The 16,967-nt window shown below is 34.8% G+C and overlaps 1 protein-coding gene across 1 annotated transcript; it reads right to left on the reverse strand.

Annotated features, from left to right (window-relative positions):
• Positions 1-4,370: 4,370 nt before the first annotated feature.
• LOC133181792 (alpha-methylacyl-CoA racemase-like) lies at positions 4,371-13,641 on the reverse strand. The gene is made up of 7 exons (XM_061316388.1): positions 13,053-13,641; positions 11,730-11,837; positions 11,136-11,271; positions 10,277-10,420; positions 9,480-9,662; positions 5,915-6,079; positions 4,371-4,863 (listed from the first exon to the last, which is right to left on the reverse strand). The coding sequence occupies exons 1-7, from the start codon at positions 13,053-13,055 to the stop codon at positions 4,460-4,462; spliced, it is 1,143 nt and encodes a 380-aa protein (XP_061172372.1). The 5' UTR covers positions 13,056-13,641; the 3' UTR covers positions 4,371-4,459.
• Between the last annotated feature and the right edge of the window lie 3,326 nt (positions 13,642-16,967).

The raw sequence follows: 16,967 nt of genomic DNA on the forward strand, positions 1-16,967 counted from the left end.
CATTCACCTCTGTCGTTGGCTTGCGTATATCACGGTGATAAGCACGAGAAATAGTGCGTTTAATTAAATTCATTATAATTAAATGCCTGTACTAATGTTTCTCTTTTAATGTAGATATTTACTAAGAAGATCTAGAACTATTAGTTTAATTTGAAATAATCCTTGGAATGTCATGTTTTTTACGTTATGTCAAAAATCTTGACGTGAGCCCATCGCAGAGGTGTCTGAGAGAGAAACGAACAACAACTCTGCAAGGGAGAGAAACAAACGACAACTCTGCAAGGGAGATTGATGAATTGAGGTTATCTCAGTGTTTTATTAATTTTTTTTTTCATAACGAAATAATGATTTAAAAGCTTATCAATAACTAGGACTATTCTAAGTTATGGCAACGACGGATTTCAGTTCGGAAGAAAGAATTCAATGATTTAGATCAAAATCGATTTCTTGTATAGAAAGACTACGCACTAGGCATAGTTACTTTGAAGCACACAAAAGCTTGTGTCGTCTATGTAAGACGATATTGTAACAAGTGTATAAGTAATAGAAAACAATGTTAGAAAACAATGGCTAATATTGGAGAAAAAAAGAGTCCTAGCCGGAGAAAAAAGTTTATACTGCAATGTTGTCAAAGAGTACACTATGTGTAAAAGAGCAGTGAAGACCATATTAAAACCATGTCGAAAAAAAACGAGCTCTGTTTAAATTCAAGACCAATTAAATAAACTGCCGTAGAGAGACATTAGGCATAATATGTATTTGAATTTAATGATTAAGAGTTCTCTTAGATTCTCTAGAGGTCTCTATGGTTCTCTGTTTTTATGATGGCTTTTGACAATTTCTGATTTCTCTCGTTATTTTTTTTCTCGGTTTACTCTTGACTTGCTACGATATCATCTTAAATGGAGAAAAAATTTATGTGTCTATGGTTACTTTACCTACTGTATGATCTTCCTTCTCAAAAAAAAAAGTTTCTCAGACATAGCAAAAATCTTGTTGGCATTTTTAAAATTTTATTTAAATTAATCCAGAAACTGTTTTTGTTTTATCTTTCCTCTTTTAAAATACCTTTATTTCGGTAACAATCTCAAAATTACAATAGATGTCAAAGCATTAATAAATTAACAAAATACTCTTAAATCATTTTGCTGAATATCAAAATCTGCATTGATTTGAAAATCAGGGAGTAAATACACTTTGGACAAAAAAATTATCTGGAGCTCTACATTGTGCTTATAGTTACTTGGGAATGAGACATATTCCAAATACTTTAACCTGTTCATTCATCTGGAAAATGTAGGTCAGATCCGCATCTGTAGTAAGTCTGGTAGAATACATCCCTTCATGCATCATTCATGCAAGTTTGATCAAGGTAGGGCATATAGTTACAGTGTACTTGGGAATGAGACCTCTCCTTAAACTTAAACCTGCTCCGAAAAAAAGTAACCTGCTCCAAAAACTTTAACCTGGTCATCCTTACTGAATATATTTGCTGAATGTCTGGACTCTACCCAGATAGAAGACAATAAAGGCAAGCATGTCATGCATACATATTAAATTATCATGGAAGAGAATGGTATTACAGACTTTTCCTCTGCATTTTCTCTGCAAACGAAAATGACTGCAATTCTCTGGAAGGTCATACTTCATGTAATTTGGCATTTGATAATAATATCATTTTTATTATACCGGAAAGTGGGGGGGGGGGGGGGGGGGGGGGTCTGAAACAAGTGTTTGTGAAAGAATACCATAATGATGTACATGCTACACATTCATGAGAATAAGTCACAAATTCACCTTTAGTATTGGTTTCCAGTTTTTGTCTTGTGTTTATTTACCTGAAGCATGATGAATCAGTCCATGAAAATAATTCAAATAATATCTCACACATGCAAATTAATCAGGTCCAGTACAATCAGTACATTTAGCTACGTAGCTAAAATTACCTATCGTAGCATTATTTACCTACCTTAGGTAGCTTTATTTAGCTATTTCAAGGCAACTTTTCACAATTTTGCTTTTTATTTTAAAAAGAAAAAAAGTCGCAAGTAAATGTCTACCAATATTTTTTCTAGGTATTATTTAAAAAGCTATTTAAAGCAGAGATAGTTTTAACATTGCTGCGTTTGAACACTTTTAAGGAAAATATGTATTTCCATTGTTTGAGTAACTGTACACCACCTTGTGTGTGATGAGGCGTGGATAAGTATGATTACTTCACAATGTGCTCATGTTAACCAAAACTGGTTTTCTTTGTTATTTCACTCAAGAAGTAATGTTAGGTCACAAATTAACTGTTGTATATAGCCCCAAAACTTTTAGAACTTTGATTGCAATTGCGCAGAAAAAGACACATCTCCAAGAGTGATTTTTTCATGAATTGTTTTCAGATGAGTTCAAAGTTGAAAATTATCACTGCATCAAAGTGCAATTTTCTGCACTTTCTGGGAGAAATGCTAAATTAAGAAATAAGTTTGATTTAGTAGCTAAATAAAGCTACTTCAGGTAGGTAAATAAAGCTATGTAGGTAATTCAAGCTACGTAGCTAAATCTAGTGATTGTACCAGACCTGTTAATCTAAGGAATCTTATCCAATAACTTTCACTGGAGCCTTCTTTGAATTTTGCTTTATATATGGTTTATACTTCAATGGTAAGAATGCATTTTCAACACCAACAGACCTACAACAATTACCAATCTGTATACTAGTTTCCGACCTGTTACTAGAGGAAATTCGAAATACGTCATAAGCAGCTGGTTATGCAAGTTCTTGAACCTTCCCGTAGTCATGTAGATTGAAACAAACCTAAAGTATATATAATAGATTTTTTAACGTCATTCTAATAATAATTCAACCTTACCTGCATAATATTAATATAGGTTTTAAATTGTCAAATTAATCCTATTTTCGTTTCATCTCGTCCTGGGTTCAACTTTTATGACAACGAACAGCTAATAACGGAAGAAAACCGGAGGGCCGAATAGACCCGAGTTAGCATCTTGGCATGTGTACATACACACAAAAAAAAAAACAAAAAAAAAACAAGGCGGTTACTTTTTCACTATTATAGAATAAGTTAAAATATTGAATTGAGTGCAGTAATAACTCTCCAAAATATAAATAAATAATCATAACTTAATTTGAAAATGACATTTATTTCAATTTAAAATCACAGATTTGTTTATGTGTATAAGCATTCATTTAATTAAGGACATATGCAATGTACCTTACCTACTGATAACTTTTCACGATATTCTTAATTTAAAATTAGGGTACCATTAGATATTTGCATTCAAAAAAGCAGCATGCATCACCAGGGGTTGAATAGATATTAAATGATGAATCTTGTATTATTCAAAGAAAAATAATACAGAAATTACTGAAAATATATTCTAGATGTTTTTTCATCCAAATTTGTTTTAGAAGAGGTGTACAGCACCATATTTAGACATTAAAAGAGTAGCACACTAGTCCTTCAAGTATTGGAACTCTTCAACTCCTGGGGAAAAGCAATAATGTTCAAACTACGTTGCGTATGTCCTTAAGATCTTAATCCAAATTTCATTACACTCGATCAATATTATATTAGTATTCTATATCAAACTGGCATTGTGAAATTGTAATTCCTTACAAGTAAATAAATTAGTTTATTATATAGTCTATTTATAGTCCCTATATAATCAGTTCATAACACTACACATATCTACACATGTTCACTGGACTTGAAGCTGTTATTCAACAGAGGGTCAAAGTGTGTGCTGCAATGATTGCAAGTCATGAATGACACCTCAAATAAATTTGTAAACAGTGGTTGTAACAGCTGGAGCCAGCTGTGTATCTGAGCAGTAAAAAGATTTAGCAAGCCTATATCAACAGATTATTATTCAAATATTTCAACAAGAAATTATGTCTTACACACCATGAAAAGAAAACACACAAATAATAACCTGTAACCTGGGCATTTTTTAATCTTTATGCCATAGAAGTTTTGTTTATGGAAATGGTGTCGTCTTGCAGCCTTTAATATCTTATTTATTCGAATCTTGACTATATATTAAATAAAACAATCTTTCCATGGTGAATATTCACCACCAAAAGTCCATAATACAGGGTTGTCCCTAAGAATTAAAATAGCAGGGAACATTAAAAAAAGTAGAAGGGGATTTGGGGTTCCTCCCTTAAATGGGGGATAAGGAGGAATACCAGAAGATTACGTCATTATAGGGGGGGGGGAGATTCCCCGGCCCCCGGGTCTTAGGGACAACCCCAATAATAGTATACTATATCGTATTTATATATTATTATAATAAATTACATATTTATATGAATATATATATTTTGATAAGATTTGATATATTACTATTTTTCATCATAATTTCCTTAAATTGAAAATTTTGAAAAATTATCATTGGCAAAAATACAACATATAATAATTCAGCCAGAAAATGTGGTAAAAAATTATAATTTAGCACTGCTCTGTCTTTGATGTATCACCTCAGAATCAATAAATTTCTGTATTGTGTCAGCCGAGAAACCAATTTCCTTCAGAATTTCTACGGTATGCTGTCCTAGTTGAGGGGATGGTAACACTTTATCAACACCTGGAGTACGTGACAATTTAGGCGCTGGACCCGATTCATATTTTCCATCAGTGCTTTGTAAAAATGATTTATTTTCCACATTATGGGGGTGAATAGGCGCTTCATTTGGCTCTAGTACCGGAGTGCAGCATGCATCTGAATCTTTGAAAATTTCTGTCCATTCATCACGAGTTTTAGTTGCAAACAATTGCATTAGTTTGTCTTTCAATTTGTCTGACTTTGACAAGCTCTGAGGGTAGTCATCTATACTAAGACCCAGTCCTGAAATAACATAGAGAATCCTGGCTACATATTGATCATTATAATTATGCTAAATTAGGCCATCTTTTAAAAAAGTTTGCTTGCCCTCTCCAGACTCAGGATTGGGTAGATAGGTAGAGGGAAAATTTTTTCTATTTAAAAACACTTGCGAATATGAAGTTAAAATAGTTATTAAATGGGATGAGAAAACTTCGGAATAAATAAAAACTAGAGGTCCATGGGCCACAATGCTCACCTGAGTTACTATGGCCCTTCTTGATCTACATCAACAGATTCTTTTCCCTATTTATTCTCTTGTAAAACTTGATCACCAATTGTAGACCCAACCTGTCCTCTGGGCTCTTACTTTTTCTAAATTATCTCCCATTGAAATAGGGTGTGGCACTTCATTTGAACAAACTTGAATCCACTTTATTCAAGGATGCTCTGTGTGAAGTTTGATTGAAATTTGCCCAGTGGTTCTGGAGAAGATGAAAATGTTTATGACAACAACAATGACAGACAACAGACTAATTTCAATCAGAAAAGCTCACTAGAGTCGATCTTTGGCTGATATGAGCTAAAAATGACTCAAGATTTAAAAAAAAATGAGTAGGCAAGTAAGGCCATCTTTAAAAATTTGTTTGGCTGCCCTTTCCTGACTGACTGGCTTAAAATGGCCTGACTTGAAACTTTTTTAACCTCCAGGTAGCAATTTTTTTGATGCATTCCAGAAAAAAAAAAATTGGCATTGCTCTTGAAATTTTCTTAGAAAAAAAATTTTCTCACCTACCTACCGAACAAATTTTTTCATCTTGAGTCGGGAGTAGGCAAACAAACATTATTTGAAAGTTGGCTTAGGGGAAAATTTTTTGTTATTCAAAAACACTTAGGAATGTGAAGTTAAAATATTAATTAACGTGATGAGAAAAATTCAGAATGAATAAAAAAATAATTGTTTCCAGGAAGAAAGTTTTCAGTAAGACTGTTTTTAGTCAGTCTGTCAGGAGAAGGCAAACAAACTTGTTTTTAGAGATGGCCTTATAATAAGGTTTCATTGATGTGAGTATACCTTGCAAAAGTTTGATGTAAAACTGAGGTTCTAGAGCACCAACAGCCATGTACTTGTTGTCAGCTGTTTCATATGTATCATAAAAGGGGGCACCACCATCTAAAAGGTTTTCTCCAGGAGGTCTTCCCCAAATAGGAAGGTCACTTGATCTCCACAACCAATTTGCTGAAATAAACAAGATGTGATTGTGAAACATTGATGCCCCCATATGGCACTCATGGCAAAGGTTAACCATTCTCAAGTGCATGTCAAACTCCAAGGTCAACATCAAGAGATAAAAAATGTTGGTACTCAAAGAAAGGTCTTATCACAAGGAATACACCTGTGAAATATGAATGTCCTAGCACCAACCACTCAAAAGTTATGACCAAAGTTAAAGTTTTTCAAAAGTAAGTCCAACTCCAAGGTCAAGGACAAAGGATCAAACTTACTGTTGCCAAAGGAAAGGTCTTGTCACAAGAAATAAAAAAGTGATATATGAAAACCCTAGCACCAATCATTCAAAAGTTATGGCCAAGGTTAAAGTTTTTCAAAAGTAGGTCAAACTCCTGGGTTAAGATCAAGAGGTCAAATATGTTGGTAACCAAAGAAAGGTCTTTTTACCAGGAATACACATATGAAATATGACAGCTATAACTCCAACCAATTAAAAGTTATGGGCAGGGTTAAAGTTTTAGTGAACAAACAGACAGATAGTAAGACGGGCCAACAGAGCAAAAACTATATACCCCCAAATCTTCAATTACTGAGGCATTAAAAAAGTTCACAGACAGACAAATAGTAGACATGGTCATTCCAGCCCTCCTCCCTCCCCTATGAAACCTTGTTTGCTGGGGGAGGGGGAGGTTGGGGTGCATTAATGTACGGGTAGGAGGAATTTAATATACTACTATAAAATCACATTTTTTGTGGGGGCAAATTTTTGAAGATAAAATATCCAAAGCCACAATTGCAACCGATGCAAAAGAGATTGCTGAGGTAGAAATAAAAAGAATACAACAATCTCAGTAAAGACAAAAACATAGGTAAACAAAGATTACGAAGCTCACCTCGACGAATGTTATCAGTGAAAGTAATGCAAATCTCACATCATATTTTCTTTATAGTTAGTGTGCATTCTGAAAACAATATTCATGCAAGTTAGGTCTTATAGTTCGTTGGGAATTGACCTGCTCCAAAAATTTTAACCTGTTCACTAATCAAGAAAATGTCTTTCATTTCCTACATCTGAAGCAAGTCTGGAATGCACCATCTATGCAAGTTAAATCATAACAGGCCATATAATCATAGAGCTACTCCAAACACACTGTCATGGTTACTCATTTGGAAAACGTAGGTCAGATCCAGCATCCGAAGCAAGCCTGGTAGTGCCCATCCCTAGATACACCATCCCTGCAAGTTTGGTTCAGGTAGGGCTTACAGTTACTTGGGAATGGACCTGCTCCAAAAACTTTAACCTGGTCACTCATCTGGAAAATGTAGGTCAGATCCAGCATCCAAAGCAAGTCTGGTAGTGTCTATCCCTAGATGTTCCATCCATGCAAGTTTGGTTCAGGTAGGGCTTATAATTACTTGGGAATGGACCTGCTCCAAAAAATTTAACCCAGTCACTCATCTGGAAAATGTAGGTCAGCTCCAGCATCCAAAGCAAGTCTGTGAGTGTCCATCCCTAGATGCATCATCCATGCAAGTTTAGTCCAGGAAGGGCTTATAATTACTTGGGAAAGGATCTGCTCCAAAAACTTTAACCTGGTCACTCATCTGGAAAATGTAGGTCAGATCCAGCATCCAAAGCAAGTCTGGTAGTGTCCATCCCTAGATGCATCATCCATGCAAGTTTGGTCCAGGTAGGGCTTATAATTACTCTGGAATGGACCTGCTCCAAAAACTTTAACCTGGTCACTCATCTGGAAAATGTAGGTCAGATCCAGCATCCGAAGTAAGTCTGGTAGTGTCCATCCCTAGATGCATCATCCATGCAAGTTTGGTCCAGGTAGGGCTTATAGTTACTTGGGAATAAACTTGCTCCTAATACTTTAACCGGGACGCCGACACTAACGCCGATGCCAACGCCGGGGGTATAGCATAAGCTCATCTCGACTTCGTCGAGGTGAGCTAAAAATGACTGAAGCCAGTTGAAAGCAGTTTTAGCCCAAAAGTGAGAAACATTTTTTACCTGGCTAACGGAAGAGGTACGTGCTAAAATAAATCGCGGCAAAGCAAAAAATGTAATCGCGGAAAAGCAGTATAATTTGTTGTGGAAAAGCAGGATTTTTTTCGTGGAAAAGTTGTGTCAAATCGCAAAAAAGTAAAACTGCGAAATTTCCGAATTTAACACAAGTTCTCTAAATGTATAATGTGTCTTTTGTCCTTGGCACAAGTTTGCATGTTTGACTGACAGTAAACAGAGGCTTTGAAGTGAATGCCTGTTTTCGATTTACTACAGAAAATCACGAATGTCGGCTGACCCCTACCACATTGTATGGCTTGGCTCTTTGTATATACATATACATGAATTTCAGAGCTAAAATTTGTTAAATCTTATGGTTTAGATTGGTTGATAACGTGAGATGAAGAATTTTGCTTAATTTGAATCTTCATTTTTTCACATTTTACCAGGGTCCATAAGTGCACTTGTTCTTTGAAATTGTTACGATGACAATGTACAAATTGTCTGACTAACTGTGTCACAATAGATAAACATATAGACATACGTACAGACTGACAAAACAATATCATCCCAAAATTTATAGATTACATTCTCTAAATTTTATTTTTGTACAAAATTCAAAAACATTAGTGTGAAAAAATGGTTATAGTGTCAAAACTAAAGTGTTGATGGAGAGACAGATGGAAGGACCACAATACACTGTATACATGTAAATAGGTTTACAGATGGAAGGACCACAATATACACGTAAATAGGTTTCTTTTATTTAAGATCCACTCCTTCTGTATAAAATTTGAAATGGTTATGATGTCAGAAAACTCTTTGAGTTATCGTGTCACAATGGATATACACTCAGACATACATACAGACAGAACGAACCCAAAATTTATAGTTGCATCTTCTTACAGTAAAGTACTTCTGTGTAAAATTTGAAAATGTTACATTGAAAACTAAGTTTTTCCATCACAACAAAAGTGTCAATAAATAGACATTCAGACAGATACACAAAGCAGTATGACCCCAAAATGTATTGAAGACTTTGACTTACAGTACAAATCCTCTAAACAAAATTTGAAAAACTGTGAAAGCTATATGTTTTATTGCATAACAACAAAAGTGTCTATAGATACATGTTCATTGTTCAGACATACTATACGTACTTGATTGTAAGTTAGATTTCTGGGAGTTAAATTTTAGCCCAAAACTCTAATCAAATATTTATGTCATACCCCAAAATATACTTGGAAACACAGGTAAATACAACAGAATATTACTTTGAAATTGTGAATAGATTCTAGCAAAATCCGTAAAAAACTTATAAGTAGGTCAATAGCAAATTCCACCTAGAACTTCATGAAAATGGACAGATGGACAGCCAAACATCATTTGACATACCTACATAGGCTGATCCTTCCACCATGCTGGCATCAATGACTTGACCTTGACCTGATTGTGTTCTTTCATACAAGGCCAACATAATCCCTAAAGCACAGGTCATTCCTCCCCCAGCAAAGTCTGCCAACAAATTCACAGGAGCATGTGGTTTTTTTCCTTTCCTCCTAAGATATGACAGAACACCTGCAAAGACATGAATTAAACAAGTACTAGCTACCATACATGTATTTACATTAGTGGGGCTATAATATTGCTTTACAAGAACTTCTATGTCTATGTATGATATCATGATCTTTAAAAGTTTGCTAAAACATTATAATTCTGTTAGTTACTTTAAAAATATATCATACAACAGTAAATAATGTGTATCATATACCATTTTAAAACTGAATTGATGCTGAATTGTTGAATAGGTAACCCTCACCTGAGGTAGCTATGTAATTGATGCCATGGCCTGCTTGGGACTCTCACCTGAGGTAGCTAAGTAATTGATATCATGGTCCACTCAGGGACTCTCACCTGAGGTAGCTATGTAATTGATACCGTAGGCCTCTCGGGACCCTCACCTGAGGTAGCTATGTAACTGATATGTATCATGACCTGCTTGGGAACTCTCACCTGAGGTGGGTATGTTATATCATGGCTCGCTCAGGGACTCTCACCTGAGGTAGCAATGTAATTGATATCATGGCATGCTCAGGGACTCTCACCTGAGGTAGCTATGTAATTGTGTCCACTCAGGACCCTCACCTGAGTTAGCTAAGTAATTGATATTATGACCTGCTTGGGGACCTCACCTGAGGTAGCTATGTAATTGATATCATGGCCAGCTCGGGAGGACATGATTCCTCTCTGTCCATACCCTGTTAACCGGGCATACACTAACTTTGGGTTCTCACTCAGAAGAGATTTAGGTCCCAAACCCAACTTCTCCATTACACCTACAATATACAATCATTAGAACAATGTACTGGGATCAAATAAACAAGTCCCAAACCCAACTTCTCCATTACACCTACAATAGACAAACATTAGAACAATGTACTGGGATCAAATAAACAAGTCCCAAACCCAACTTCTCCATTACACCTACAATAGACAAACATTAGAACAATGTACTCGGATCAAATAAACAAGTCCCAAACCCAACTTCTCCATTACACCTACTGTACAATAGACAAACATTAGAACAATGGATTCGGATCAAATAAACAAGTCCCAAACCCAACTTCTCCATTACACCTACTGTACAATAGACAAACATTAGAACAATGTACTGGGATCAAATAAACAAGTCCCAAACCCAACTTCTCCATTACACCTACAATAGACAAACATTAGAACAATGTACTCGGATCAAATAAACAATGTTTTTAGAAGAGAATAAATTACACAGGTACATATGTATTGGGTACTCATTTGGAAAATAGTGCATTATTGATGATAACTTCATGAAGAACAATGATAATATTTTATTCAGCATTTGATAATTTGATTGCATGAGAAATTCAGACACATTCTTTACTATAAGTATGCAATTTGATTATTACAACTGAAATACATGTACTGTAGGACAAGGAAATAATGTCCACTTTACTGTCAATGGAGTATCATCCAGCAACTTTTCTGTAGCCACAGCTTTTTTTTTCACCTCACCTGCTCTGAAGGGTTCAATAAGAACATCAGCATCAGAACACAGCTTTTTGACAATGCTAATGCCGTCCTGTTTCTTCATATCAATGGCTATAGAGCGCTTCCCTCTGGCAAGCTTATCCATGTCCACTGAGTGGGGCTGACAAAGAGGAATCAGAGTGAACTCTATCAAATTTTCTGCTTCATTACTAATTAGATTCCAGTTAAAGAGCAGTGCTGTCACTGTCATTTACAAGGCTTATTTTAAATAAAGCTACATCTCATAAAACATTAAAAAATGTCATATGGTACTGCCACTTAATATCCAATTGACCTTGAATTTGGGTCAAAACACAATCAAGTCTATATTCACTAATAACCTTTCTGACAAATAGAATTATCACAGTGACTGGTTTTTGTTACAAAGTATACATAAAAAGCTACTGATACGAATGACAGTTTTAATGCCGGTCTCCATTTGACTGTAGAGTAAGATCATCTGTGAAAATTTCCCTTTTCAGACCCAAATGGATATGAAAGAAAATCCCACCAAGTGAAGCATCTGAAGTATTTTTTGGTGTATGAAATTTCACTGCATGCAACACTTAAGAAAAATACCTTATCAATTCTAATTACTTTGGCCCCAAAATCAGAGAGAATCATGCCGCAGAATGGTCCTGGAGCCAGACCAGCAAACTCAATCACTTTGATACCTCTAAGAGCCATCTGGATAAAGAAAATAGAATAATCATTTAAATAAGAATATATACTGGCTTTATGAGTCTTAAATCAGACAGGAGGTAATTTCTAATTGTAGTTACCTTAAATCAGAAAGGAGGTAATTTCTAATTGTAATTACAAACCAAACATTTCTACATTATCAGTGAGTAAATGATGTACAAGGGACACAGGCAGCCTAGGACACCCTTCTGTGACCAACCATATTTTTTGCCAATTGATATTTATACATGTAAAATATACATAAAAAAATTAATAAGTCATTTTTTTGTTAATTAATATTGATCATGTTAATGGATACGTTTTTATTATATATGAAGTAAGCTAACTGGCCTAACATTCGATAAAATGTTCTAATTGTTAAAATGATAATGTCCCATGCACCTGGCTCTGGGACATAAAACTTAGATTGGCTCACTTTTGATGTAAGTCTCACTTTTCCACTATCTATTCCTTTCTAAAAGTGAGACCGAGATCAAAAGTGAGCTCATCTAAGTTTTATGGCCCCTGAGCCTAGCTGTTTATAATGAAGGAATGCGTTTCATGTATTGGCTTTGTAGCAAAACAAACATGAGCGATAACTCTTCACTTGATACATTTACTGTGAATAATCCAGAGAGTTATAAATGTCAACATGGCGTGTAAATTTGAAGCAAGAAAAATTGTTGAATTCTTCCATCATATGGATTAATTTTTTGGGGTGAAATGTATTCATAATCACAAAAAAGTTTATTTTTAATGCAATTTCATTTATTTTCTCCAAAATGGCTTGAGCAATGCTGCCATTTTCTGCTTCATTACGGGTATATAAGAGGTATTTTGTGGTGAGGACTTGTCCCAAAACACAGTAAGATTATTCTAACTAGCCTAACATGACTCACAAATCTGTTCTAGCTCCTGGGGGCTTCTTTCTGAGACCCCACAAAGACTTTAATTTGGACCAACTGATGGCCTTAATGCACCTCAGTAGGTCTAACAGCAGCCCCCCCCCCCCCCCTTTAAAGGCCTTTTAAGAATCTTGGATCCACCACACTGATTAAGTGATTATTACATATGATAGATTCTTCATAGGTTCTTGTTTCTGTAATTATGTTTTACCCTGTAGTATAAATGTGATAACACAAGGTATCTAACTCTTTACATGGAGTATCCCCTCCCTAGAATCCCAATCATTTGCACTTTCAAAGAAAATGCAAACTTTACCATTCTTCATCAGTTAATGCCCCTTTGCTTTTCCTGCCAACAGGTCCAGTACAATCTCTTGATTTAGCTATATATATAGCTTGAATTAGCTATATGACTTTATTAAGCTATTTAGAATAGCTTGATTTAGCTATATTTTACCACATTTTTTACTTAAATGTGTTATTTTTTTCAGCAAGTACAAAAAGTCCCAGTCCTTGACACAGTGATAGCATTTAACCTTGAACTCTTCTGAAAATAATGCATTTAAAAAACTACTCATTAATTTGCGTCTCCTTGAGAGACTTTGTACTCAGTTTTAAAAAGTTTTGGGGCTATATAAAGCAATTGATTTGTGACCTGTCACCACACAGTTACTTCTTGAATGAAATTAAGATAATTGACTGGTAATAATTTAGAACAATGTGAAGCAATCATACATTTCTCACGCCCCTCGCACACAAGGTGCCTTGATGGGGCTGCTTTTTTGATGGCCCATAGTACATACATCTTGCGACTTTTTGTTTTTATTTCTTACGAAAAACATTTTTGTGAAAAACTGCATATAAATATCTTAACCAAGCTATTATGAAAATCTTAAAAGCTATATAGCTATTTTGAGCTATATAGCTAAATCAAGAGATTCCTGACCTAATCGGTTTGGTCTACTTTCATTTTCTGAGGCCATGTGACATACGCAGGAGTATTGACACCTGCCATTTTTCACTCTCATCCTACATTTTTAGCAAATGCAATACTTACTCTGAAATGTACGCCTACGGTTATTATTTTATTAATTGCCAAACTAATCAGACGCGTACGCGTCTGCATACTTACCTCTAACCATTCAAAACAGATTTTGCACTTTGAACTTTGACTTTTGGTAAAATTTAAAGCCGAGCATGATCATAAATCCGGAATATTAAGTAAGCAAGTTAAAGTAAAATAGTCAGCATTTTGTACACAGCATAACAATTAACATAAGCTCTCTAGAGCTCTTAAGCCGAGTAGAGCACAGCTAACCAATATCTGGCTGCAATGAATTTAAAGCTCAGAGGACATTCACACAGGTACTTGTGGCCAGGACCCTTCCCCTCCCCTGGGACGATATTAAATTTTTCGAGGCAAAATGTTATCTAGAAAGAAAAAATGAAGGGGAGGGATTCTACATTTAAAGAAGATGAACACCGACACGTTGTATATATTTAAAGAATGCCCAATTCTTTTTTTCCAAAGTTTATCCCTTCCCGAGACTAGAATAAGTACATTGTAGTTTAAAACATAACTCGGAAAATTAATTTATCAAAAAGTGGTTTACTGGTATAGGGTGAGATAAGGATTCCTGTCCACATATGCACATCACAGGTGCTTTGAGAAGAATCCCCCCCCCCCCGTGTTCCATACCCAAAGGGTTCTTTGACTTCTTTTTTAAATAAAATATTTTTCTATGACACATTCGCAAAGTATTACAACTGAAAAATCCAAAATATAAACCTAAAACTAGCCTTTTTTAAAAATTCATACTCTCCGATACTAAAAGAATACACTTTTAGTGCATATATACAGGTGTGCTGAAATCTGCTTGGCTAATAGTTATACTTTATAGGTTGTATATCTCTTACTATTCAATATAATTCTTTGAAATTTAAGACATTGACATACTAGTAATTATTTTACAAGGCACTATAAGAATATAAATGTGAGAAATCTAGAAATAATACAAGTTCCTACATTTTTCAATCATCAGAAATTCATGTTTGCGAGTACGTGCATGCGTGTTGATTTCCGATTGTTTAATATCCATTTGCTGTAACTTTCTATGTTTTCAGTGAAATTCTTTGAAATCTAAAATAAAGTTTTTTATTGACGATGTATATGGTAATTTTCAAAATCATGTGCATGCACGATTTGCTTATGTTCATTGTGCTATATATTCAATTCAATTCAATTAGTTTATTTACCAATTATGTGCATTGCTGTTACCCCAAATTACTTTGGAAAATAGGTTGTTAAAGTCTATAATACAGAGATTTTTTCTGAATTTAATGAAGCTTATAGGGAATGCGGCCCCAAAGAGAGTGGGGGGGGGGGGGGGGGAGGCATCTGTAACGGTTTCCGTCGCAATATTATAACTAGTTGATATTAGCTCTTCCGAAAAATATTGACAGTCATTTAATTTTCATTAATATATTTGTTAAAATGTTTCCTATATAAAGTTAAGATTCTAAAATAAAATAATTTAATCGTCAGAAAATTTTCACGAATAGCAACGATATATCCCGGGCCGGGGTATATAGTTTGTTTAGAAAGGTAATATACATGTGAAATATGAATGCCCTATCTCTTCCCATTCGAAAGTGGGGGGCAATAAAAGTGCGGAAAATCAAGTGGGAAACCTGCTGGTTTCCTTTAAAAAAAAAAAGGCTGTAATTCCGTGCAAAATCATTGAGTGGAATGAAATGCAACTTGATCTGTAACTAATCAAGGTACATTCACATACCAAAAGTCAACTCGGTATCAGGAAGCGTTTAGAAAAAAGCGGAAAATCAATGGACAGAGGAGAGACAGACAGTCAAGGAGCAAACCTTTAAAGTCCCCTCCAGTTTCACAGGTAGGGGACTAATAATTGAACCCTTTATTTGCAACAGAGGTTTGCGTTTAATGTACTTCATTATTTTGAAACATTTTATTATGGGGTAAATGGCTGGTACTCTATGTTGAAAATGAAATAGATAAAATCAATATTCACACCTTTACATATTTTTCATTAGTGTATATAGGAGAGACTCAGACTGACGAGGAGGAAATTAACCTACCTCCGGGTTTCACCGGTAAGGGACTAATATTAAGATTGATCATGGTCCTGCCTTCTCAACGATTTCCTATGTACATGTATTCCTATGTACCTTTATGTATTGGGATCATGATCTGAACAAATCTAAATTTACACTTATTTTCTGGCGCAGTGGTTCTGAAGAAGATTTTGAAAACATATCATTAATGCTTTGGCAAATTATGTTTTCCTAGCTTTTAAAAGATGGGACATTTTTATGAAGTCTCAAGAAGATTGATATGTACTACTTGTATAAAACATTGCAAGGTTAAAAATGTTATATTTTGTCTTATGTTTGAACCCGACCATGTAAATACATGCAACTTAAATGTATTGTACTTTGGGCCGGTAGCCTTGAATACTCTCAATAAATATACAGCTGAACTTTGGTATCTCAAACACTGATATCTCAAATACCCTGGACATGTAGAAGTGATTTGGAAGTCCCGACCCCTTATTCTTTAATATTTTACCCTGGATATCTTGAATCCTTGGATATCTCGAAGTTTTTTCTTGGACCCATTCAGTCGAGATAACGAGGTTTGACTGTATATTGATTGATTAATTCATTGATAAATAAGTACACAAAGTGTCAGGTAATTACATATATTTATTCCAGTAGATCCGGTATTACTGGACAACAAGTCTCACATAACAAAAGAAGATGAAGATGATGACTATGTGTTAGGTGACATTGCTAAAAACCCTTATATATACAGAACACAGCCATCAAATGTCATCAATGAGCAAAAAGATCCATAAAACAATATATTATATGGAAAAAAAAGACATTTCTCCTTAAACTTTATACAAGTATACAGATGTAAATATATATATATATATTTTTATATCTAGACATCTTCTTTCTTTTACAAAAAATTGTGTGCAATATAAAAAAGTTAATTGTTCATAAAAATATCTCCATAAGAAACAAATACATGCAACAGAATAAAGAGGGTACGAAGGTCATAGTGATAATAAAAATAGGCTGCATTTAACCAAGGTTATTAACAACAATGAAGGAACACGTACCTAAATAGCACGACCCTCCTTGTCAAAGGCAGACAAGTCTGTATATCATAGTACAATCTGCACACAAAATA

The sequence above is a fragment of the Saccostrea echinata genome, unplaced genomic scaffold (genome assembly GCF_033153115.1).
Source record: "Saccostrea echinata isolate AGI-Se365-2 ecotype Australia unplaced genomic scaffold, CSIRO_AGI_Sech_v1 ptg000009l, whole genome shotgun sequence".
In the NCBI taxonomy this organism is placed as follows: Eukaryota; Metazoa; Mollusca; class Bivalvia; order Ostreida; family Ostreidae; genus Saccostrea; species Saccostrea echinata.